Below are 9,991 nucleotides of genomic sequence, written 5' to 3' on the forward strand. Positions count from 1 at the left end.
CTAGAATATATCACCAGGCTTTCTATATTACTTTTACTTCTGACAATGATGTACAGAGCACCACTAGAAAGCACCTTTTTTCTTAACAGCAACACTCTTCTGGTGACTTCTATTTCTCCTATATCCTGGGAACCAAGATCTCATTAGGCAGATTCTGGGGAATACATAGAGAGAGGATCCTGGCATCTAAAAGAATGAGGTACGATACTGGCAGGTTCAGATACAATGAACTTTTTCTGGGTGTCTTCTATACAGCAACTGTTTTTGTGCACGTTTTTTGAAAACAAATGCAACCTCCGTTTTGTTCCAGACCAACAAAATATGGTATTTGTAAACACAATCATCTCCTAGGGCAACATATTTATTCTATGGCTGACAATCTTTCTGAATCAATCTATTGAGGAAGAATGAGCCAATTGTTCATCAGATGTAAACATCTGTATCCTCCTTAAGCATATCCTCTCCATGGTGCCTCTTGAAGCAACCCAAACAGATGTGCGAGAGAAACCATGCTGAAGATGAACAGCTGTTTCTATATTACACACACAATCAATGGTAAATTCCACTTGATGTAAGTCCTGGCTATAAAAATCCAGGGAAGCTTAGCTATTCATTTGGGCTTCAATTTGAATTTGGGATTGCCATTCAGAAATGTCAGCAGCAATGCTGCCAATTTATATTGCAGAATGTACATGTATTCAGACATGTGGTAATGGTGACAGACAACAGTAAATAAAAGATGAGCACATAACACACTTGAAAATGTAAAATTTCCTTTTATCATCAGCCTTCTCCTACAAATGACCTGGGTTTTGCCCCCTTTTTGAAATCTCAGAAGCCACTTACCTTTAAGAAAATTATCAAAGAGGTCAGACTTTTTTTCACTATCCTTCTTTTCTCTCCACTCTTATCCTCTTGCTTCAGCACTGTGTTAGACTGCTAAGACTGCCGTAACAAAATACCACAGACTGGGTGGCTTAAACAACAGAAATTTATTTTCTTACATCTCTGAAGCCTGGAAATGCAAGGTCAAGGTGTTGGAAGGTTTGGTTTTTCCTGAAGCCTCTCTCTTTGGCTTGTAGGGGGCTGTCTTCTTGCTGGGTCCTCACATGACCTTTTCTCTGTGCATGTGCATCCCCAGTGTCTCTTCCTCTTTCAAGGACACCATCCACTTGTGTCCCTTATGACCCTTATGACATCATTTAGCCTTAATCACCCCTTTAAATGACCTACCTCCAAATACAGCTATGTTGGGGCTTAAGTTTCAATATATGAATTTAGGAGAGATATAATTCATATTTTATAAAAGGTACCCAGTATTCTATTTCATTCTTCACTCTCCCTTTGTGCCACTCTGTCTCTGTTCCCAGGTAGGAGTATTACAGACCCATGTCCATTACTTGTAAACATGCAGACATGTGTTGATGGGTTAGACACATTCAAGTTGGGCGTGAAGCCTCAGGCCAGTGGAGGAAGTCAAGTCTCCACCAACAGACAAAGTCATAGAGCTAAGGACAGAACTGGAGTTGGAAGTCTCCAGGCTACGAGGATTAGAAAATATGCACCACACTTGCGTGATGAGAGATTATACTTTTTAAGTCCAGAGTTGGAAAAGTAAAGAAAGTTTCTCTCTTCTCTGTCATCCATTTAACACTTTCTATACCCAAAAATATCAAAAAGACAATTGAAGAGAAACACCCTTTTCTTAATCCCAGGTCTCCCTGAGTTGCTCACTGGTGGTCAGAGTACACAGGTATAGAGTATTTCTCAGAGTACAATTTGGGCTTCTTTTTTTAGGAGGGTATCTCTGAAACCCTAGAAACCAATACCAGTGGTCTGGCATTGGGCAGAGGGGGTGTTGCCTGAGTGTTTCCAGTGGGCCACAGCATCACCCCATTGCTGCAGGCTCACCCTGTGGACACAACATTCCATCAGAGGCTGGTGTCGACCAGTTGCCCAGGCTGTTGTAGCACCTGCTTCCTTCTGTTTATGGCATTAAGAACTTTCTTCCTGGGACCAAGCTGCATCTGTATACTCTGAAGGTCGTCATCAGTGCAAAGCAACAGAGCTTCTAGATCGATCTGCTCTCTCATGAAAATGGGAAGGAATTCTTCCAGATGATGGGACTGCAAAAATACTTCCAGAGGAGTAGCATCAACCACATCTTCCTCCCACTCCACTTCATCCTCATCCCAAGGCAGATCGTCTTCATGGCTGTTGTCCTCTTCCTCTCTATCAGCCTCGGCTTCATCAGCCTCTGCTGCTCCTTGTCTCTGCAGCAATTCGCTGCTCATTTTAAACCCTAACTCCCTCTTGCTGTCTGAGATGTCTTCGGCACTTGATAGTTTGTTCCTTCTAAAAACAATATTTCCTAGACCTGGACGGTTGAGAATGGATTCATGTTGCACACAACTGCCCTCCTCTTCCGAGAACTGGAGTCTGTCTTGGAAATCCCCTGAGAATCTGTCTTCTTCCTCTTCTCTGAACACTTCCATCACATTCCTCTGCTCACTCCTCCTCTCCTTTCCTACCTGCTCTGCTGTGTCTTTGTTCTTCTTGAACTTTATCTTGAAGGTGTCTTTAATGCCCTTAGACAGGGACCCAAATGTACCAGGAGCAGAAGCTTTTGAAAGGGATGACATGGAGGAGGAAAGAGTCCCAGATTCCTCCTTGTTGTAGTTTCGAGCCATCTTACTTTCATGCTTCTCTTGGAGCTTCTCACATTCTTTGATCTGCCTCCTGGCATTCTTCTGAGCTTGCTCCTTCAGCCTGATAACTTTCTTGGGGTTCATGATATTCTGGGCAGTGGCAGCCTTATCCAGGAGAGCAACACATTCATTTTGTTCTCTACTGGCAGCAGCATCCAGCGGAGACTGGAAGTTGTTGTCCAGGGCAAAGATGTTGGCACCAAAGTTGACCAGGAATGAAACACAGTGGGTATGACCATTGGAGGCTGCAACGTGCAGAGGAGTATTTCCCCAGATGTCACATCTATTGGGGTCCCCTCTAGAAGAGAAAATATGAAAAATACATACAAAAAGTGTTTTTTCTTAGAATGTGAGGTCCAAAAAAATAGAAATATTAATAAAAATAAATAATAAAAATGTTAATCCTGCCTCAGCATTCTGAAAGTCCAGCTATATCACATCTAGGCATCATAGGATCAGAAACAGAAAGAGCTAATCTCTACCTTTTATCTCCTTTTTGGAAGCAGGTAAAGCTTTCCAAGAACTCTCCCAAAAAAAGCAACTTTCGTGTCTTGTTGTCCACAATTGGGTCACATGCCATTTCTCTTCTCTAGGAAGAGAAAAAGAGCTACCATTTTAAACTTAAGTCGATTAAAATCTTCCCCCGCAGTTAGGGATAAGATTATCCAGTGGTGTGCTGGTAAATGTTTAACAACCTGTTAAGGGGGGAGATCAAAGCTCTGATTTACAGCATGTGCCAGTTTTTGGTTGGAAATATACCCACCATGGCAAAATCCAAGCTACTAATGTTATATTACAGGAGTTGGGAAGAGATGTACAGTACCACACCTTTATAAATTATTCCCACCATACATAAAGATGTAATAGATATGCAAAATCTTAAGAGTATAAATAATAGTAAAATGTACTCAAATCATTAGGAAGTGTTACATTTTGAGTATTTAAAAATACAGTTTATTAAATTTTAAGTTTAAATATTTTTAGTAATGACTCTTTAACAGACTCTCAGACTTCTGAAAACTTACAATCATCTCTCATGAGCTGGTAAGAGCAGGTTTTCACTCTAACGGTGTTACGTCACCAGAGTCATGTGTAGGAAAACAAATATCTGAACAAAACTGGAATCCCACCAGCAAAAAGAGGGGAATGAATATTGGGTAAGTAACCATGTCTACTATAACCAGTATTCATATAAAGGGTAGAACATTTCCATTGATTCCCCCAACTTACTTCCCTGTAATTAAAGTGTCCCCTTTGTGAATAGTTCTATAACAGTTTGGGGTGGAATTAGGGGCACTGTTAGATGGCCAGAAACCCCATGCCAGCACAGAAACAGACACTTGGTCAATGCTCAGTAAACATGTGGGAGATGAATGAATGCCTAATAGAATCTTGCCCCAGGCTACCACCGCACCCCTCCTATGAGATGATGAGTTACGGACAGACACAAACAGAAAATAAAGTAGTAACTTAGAGTTACTATGGCTCTGGCCTTAAGCCCAAATCCCTGCTGAGAACTCTAATAATACAGGGACGAAAGGTCATCTTTCCCCACCCTAGACTAGATCCCCAAATCAGGACCTCACTAAACTTTCCCCAGGCTGGCCCTGTGGGAGGTCAGGAAAGAGGGCCTGAGAAGGCTTCTTGACATTCTTGGTCAGTAGGATGTGGAAAGAGGAGAGAAGATCTGTGCCCTTGCGACAGACACCTCAATGGTCTGGGGCGCTTCCACTATTCTGTGCTACTCAAATTTGGTCCCTGCATTAGTAAGAGTGCCTGCAGCTGCTAGTTTTCTATACATGCGGAATCTTGGACCCCTGCCCAGACTTCCTGAATCAGGATCTGAAGTTTAACAAGATCCCAAGGTGATAGATAGGCTCACTGCAGATTGAAAAGAGTCCTCCCGGTTAATGCAGCCCAGCCAGTGTCCAGTAATTTAATGGATCAGATTTATAAAACTCCTCTTGGGAACCCCTGATCTCCTCCTGCTCTTCAGTTATGAGCATCTATACATTCAGTACCATTCCAGCCAAAACTGTCACCATCTCCTTCTTGGATAAAGACCAGGATAATTATCAGAGGGATAAAATAAGGCTCCGAGTGCCTAACTCATTGGTCTGGTGTGACACAGGCAGCACACTTGGGATCAGGCCTGTCCTGAAGTCGAATGGTCTCTAGCACAATAGAGTCTTACCTTAACACACCTCCGTTTTTCTACCTGCCCAGCTATAAGGCCTCAAGCTGAACTTTTATAGGACTCGGTGTCCTCCCCTGGATGAGGATGAGGATAATTTTCATGGATTTGTTATGTGAAAAAGTTAACATAAAGCATTAGACATGTGTTTGGTACCTAGTTAATCTCCAATAAATTTATTATAATTTCCCTTGTCTCTAAACTCATAATCCCTAATTTCATATATTTATTTTTTCCTCACACCCATCTGATAAATTTCCCTAATAGCGCCCGTAATAGCATCTGCAACTTTTTAACACTTGAAATCTTACTTAATTTGTCCAACATTTATATTTGTCAGTCTCCCTAATTAGATAATAGGCCTTGGAGGGCCACACCTCGGTCTTTTTGTCCTTTGTGTGGGATCTCCCAGCAGAAGTCTCAGACTCAACCCAAAGAAACCAAGCAGGTAGCTGAATGGAGCCGGGTTTCTTCTTTCTGTAAAGTCATAGCCGAGTGCAAGCTTCAATGCAAAAGGAGAGCTGTCGTTCAGAAGCATCTGACTGCCACCTTGAATCCCAGCGGACACGGTATGGCCAGACCTTCCATTTTCCAAGTGGAGCCAGAAGTCATGAATTTCATGCGAGATTTTTTTTTTTTTTTTTGAAATGTTGGCTCAAATTTAAAAGAAAAATAATGTGAAGTCCAAATAAAACACATTTGTGGACTAGATCCAGCCCATAAGCTGGCCGCTGGCAACTTCCTTCTGAGCAGAGAACAGCATGAACAGATGCCCATATGGGTGATGTTAAACATGGCATATCTGGGGGACCAGGAGGACCTTTCAGCGTGACCAGAGTGCATGGAGATGGGGGCGAGAGAAATCCAGGCAAAGAGGAAGGCATGAAAATGTAATTTAATCTAAGGAAAGCAAATATTAAATAAGACAGTTCTGTTGGGCAGTCACTTCCAAGAGATATGGTCAGTACTCCTGATTTGTTTTGGAGCAAAGGAAAGCTCTTCCAGCCTTAGCACAAATGTGTACCTTAGGGGGGCACATAGTGCCTCACCCCCAAAGGTGTAGTTTTACTTTTTATTTATTTTAACCAAGCACCATATCTAAAAGACTCCTTAAGTACTCTAGACATCAAAGAAGGATTGTTAAAAACATCCAGGATGGTACTATAAACCTAAACAGAAACAAACTGGCTAAATTTGTTGAAATTATTATTGAATTGGATAACTTAAAAAAGAAATTACTGAGCGGAGTGAGCTCTGGTGGGGATGTTAAGGGTAGTAAGAAGTTTGGGTTAAATCTACACTCTTTGAGACAAGTAAAGTAGTGGAGTTTTCCTTTCTCAAGAGAACTTAAATGAACTTTTCAAAATGGGAGGAAGAACATGAAGAAAACCTTGAGATGACCCCAAAGATGGGTCTCATTTTAAGAAAATTTCAAATGCAAAATTTCAAATTTATAGATGAAACTGTTGGAAAGCTAATTCAGGAGTTTCCCCTCATGCTATTCCCACCAGTTTCTAAAGCTGGATTGGTATGGTCACTAAATAGACAATTTGCTTATATCAACTTACTCTGAGCATCTGGTCCTTTTCAAATCTTTCTTTTGGAGTTAATTTGATTTTTTTTTTTTTTTTGGTGAAGCTGCTCTCTGAAAAAAATCAGTCTTTCAAAAAGGTTTTTCTACATAAAGAATATTTGGACTTACTAATAATCAAAGAAATGTAAATGAAAACAATTTTCCTGCCCATCAGATAAGCAAGGATTAAAAAGAATAGTAATACTCAGTTTTGGCAAGAGTATTGGCAAATAAACATTGATGGAGGAATTATAAAGTGGTTCAAATTTCCTGGCACAACATGTGCCAAAAGCTTTTAAAACATAGCACTCTCTTGAATCAACAATTCTGCCTTTAAGAGTTTATTCTAAGGAAATATTAGACCTTTGTACAAAGATGAATAAGCAAGGATGTTCACTTCAACTTATTTATATGTTAAAAGACTGGATTCAAATTTAAATGTCATGAACAAGCAACTGATTAAATAAATTATAAAGAAACCATAAAACAGAATACCATGTAGTCGTTAAAAAACAGTGGAGTAGGGGCGCCTGGGTGGCTCGGTGGGTTAAAGCCTCTGTCTTTGGCTCAGGTCATGATCCCAGGGTCCTGGGATCGAGCCCTGCATCCGGCTCCCTGCAGGGAGCCTGCTTCTCCTCACCCCCCTCTCTCTCTCTGCCTGCCCTCTGCCTACTTGTGATTTCTCTCTCTGTCAAATAAATAAAAAATCTTAAAAAAAAAAAAAAAAACCAGTGGAGTAGATTTCTCCTTTAAAGTTACAAATGGAAAAAAAAAGTTCAAATGGCCCATAATCTATTCTTAAATAATTAGAATCAGGCTTTAGAATAGTTTGTATAACATGATTGCCTTTTATAAGGGGGGGGAATGTAATTATGTGTATATGTTCACAAAGGAAAAAGTCTGGAAGAATATATGCCCAAATGTTAATGACTGTGAAAATTGGTTTGATTTTTATTTTATTAAATTTCTTTCTTTCTTTTTATTTTTTTAAGATTTTATTTATTTATTTGACAAAGACAGAGAGAGAGAGAAAGCCCAAGTAGGCAGACTGGCAGGGAAAGGGAGAAATAGGCTCTCCATGGAGCAGGGAGCCTGATGCAGGGCTCAACCCCAGGATCCTGGGATCATGACATGAGCCGAAAGCAGCCACTTAACCAGCTGAGCCACCCATGTGACCCTAAATATGTCTTTCTAATAACAATGCAAAATTTTGCAATAAGTGTGTGTTCCACTAAGAATCAGGGAGGAAGGGGCGCTTAGGTGGCTCAGTTAGTTAAACATCTGACTTCTGCTCAGGTCATGATCCAGGGGCCTCTGGGATTGAGTTCTACATAGGCCCCCTTACTCAGCAGGGATCCTGATTCTCCTCCTCAGGCTCCCCCTCCTTGTGCTCTCTTTCTCTCTCTGTGTCAAATAAATAAAGTCTTGAAAAAAAAAATCAGGGAGGTATATCACTTGCTTCCATTAGAAAAAGAAACAAAACTAAAAAAAATCCATGTATACTTTATAGGCAAAATGGAATTTTGTTAATTGGGGCCATCTTCCAAGTGTAAGATAACATATGTAATTACTGCTTTTCATCTTTAAATTTTGAAAAGCAAGAAACAATTTTTAACAAAGCCAGATATTGGATATTAATGGTTACCACGTGAGCCACTGTCACTGATGCACGATTGATTAACATCTAAATTCAATTTTTAATTTGTTTCCCTTTTGAAGCCTCTTAAATCTGATTGGCAAACTGATCTCACACAGCTCCTAAGCTATGGTCAGTATGGGAACCTAAGAAAACCTGTACAAGACATTTTTTTCAACCTGTGTACCTCAGGGAAACTTAACACAACAGAACATGGGGCCTCACCTTCCTCTTCCTCCACCCACCACAACATCCAGTCAACTATAATTGATGCAGCATCCAAACTGCCACTCAAAAACATGCCTGTCTCCTCATCCCCATGGCCACTGCCCTTGTCCAGTTTGTCTCTCATCTCAACCACTAAAATGCCCCGGAACATTTTCTGTGCCTGCTATACAGGTGCCCAAGCAAGTTTTATAAACACAAATCTACCACGTCAGTTACCCAGAGTAAACCTGACAATGGCTTCTTGTGTCTTTGGGACAAAGTTCAATTAACTCCCCAACAGAGTTTCTAAGGTTCTTGGGATCTGGTCTTCCTCCTTAAATCCTGGCCTCTCCCCGTGAAATCCACACCCAGCCATGCTCAGCTTCAATGTCTGGAATGCACAGCGTTCTCACTTGCGGGAAACACTCTTCCTTCCATTTTCTGGCCAGCTTCTCCTCACCTTTCAAGTCCCAGCTCCAAGGCTCTGGAAAGCCTATCCACACTCCTTGGATTGGGATAGATGCCTGTGTTACCGATTTAGTGCTGCCTTTCCCCCCACTTTGTAACCTATATTAAACATGACTTACTTAATTTCTGTCTTCCTCTCTTAAATCTGATCACCATGAGGAGGGGAATGGTGTCTCTCTTGTTCCTCCCAGCATCTCCAGTGGCCAATAAAATGGCCGGTACATTGCAGATATATATATAAATCAATATGTACGAATTTGAAATTAACTCACTTAGCGCCTTTATTAACATTTTCTTTTTTTCCTTTTTTTAATGTATTGGGTTACAGTTGCCAACACTGCCTAGCCCCTCTGGAAACAAGCAGAAGAAAAGAGCTAGCTAATTCCAGCATTAGAAATTTGGAGGGTGGTGTGTGGTCATGTGTATGTATCTAATAGCTAGTAAAGTTCAGACAGGCTGAGGTTCCCTTTAATAGCTTGTAAAGCCAACTACTTCATCTAAGAATCACGGGCTTGAGTTAGGACTGAATATTAATAAAAGGCTGTAGGATCATAATGCCACAGACAAAAAAATAAATAAATAAAAAATAAAAAACACACCATTTGTTCCAATCAAGTTTGACATCTTTAAGTCAAGTAGAATAGTGATTCGTTTTTAAAGAGTCAACCGTTTACATTTCAGGGAAAAGATTTTTAAAAGCACAGAATTAAAATATATGTCTCATCCCCAAGGCAGATAACAAAGCCTAAGGGCTTAGAATCATTCTCTGTGTGGCTCATAAGGGATAAGCCATCCCCATGGTACCTGCTGTTAGTGTGAAAAGAGCACCTCCAGGCAGTTTTTTCCCTTTCTCTAAAAAGCCAACTATTTACACAGTCTAGAAAGGACAAAGTATTTTCATTGACTTCCCTGTCTCTTGCTGTTGTCTGCAAAATCCTACCAGAAGCACCGTCTCCAGTCAAAACTAGTAGGTTGAACTCACCCTCGGCTGCAGATTATTTCTAGGGCTTCCAGATTCCCATGGTAGGCTGCCAGGAGTGTGGGAGTCATGCCATCTTCATCAGAAAGATTCAGATCTCTCTTAGTAGCCTCTTTCAGAAGTTCCAGGTAGCTATCACTAGCCGCTTGGTGGTAGCGAGTGGACATTTTTTCTGCTTGCCAAAGCCTGGCCTGATATCACTCTCCAGGCAGAGCAGGTTGTCAGT

The 9,991-nt window shown here is 40.9% G+C and overlaps 1 protein-coding gene across 1 annotated transcript; it reads right to left on the reverse strand.

Moving 5' to 3' along the window:
* Window positions 1-973: 973 nt before the first annotated feature.
* Window positions 974-9,991, reverse strand: ANKS4B (ankyrin repeat and sterile alpha motif domain containing 4B). Its single transcript, XM_004780135.3, has 2 exons — window positions 9,769-9,991; window positions 974-3,006 (listed from the first exon to the last, which is right to left on the reverse strand). Exons 1-2 carry the CDS (start codon window positions 9,930-9,932, stop codon window positions 1,932-1,934), a joined length of 1,239 nt encoding a protein of 412 aa, XP_004780192.2. The 5' UTR covers window positions 9,933-9,991; the 3' UTR covers window positions 974-1,931.

This window comes from Mustela putorius, unplaced genomic scaffold (assembly GCF_011764305.1).
Source record: "Mustela putorius furo isolate JIRA1106 unplaced genomic scaffold, ASM1176430v1.1 tig00004043_pilon_pilon_pilon, whole genome shotgun sequence".
NCBI lineage: Eukaryota > Metazoa > Chordata > Mammalia > Carnivora > Mustelidae > Mustela > Mustela putorius.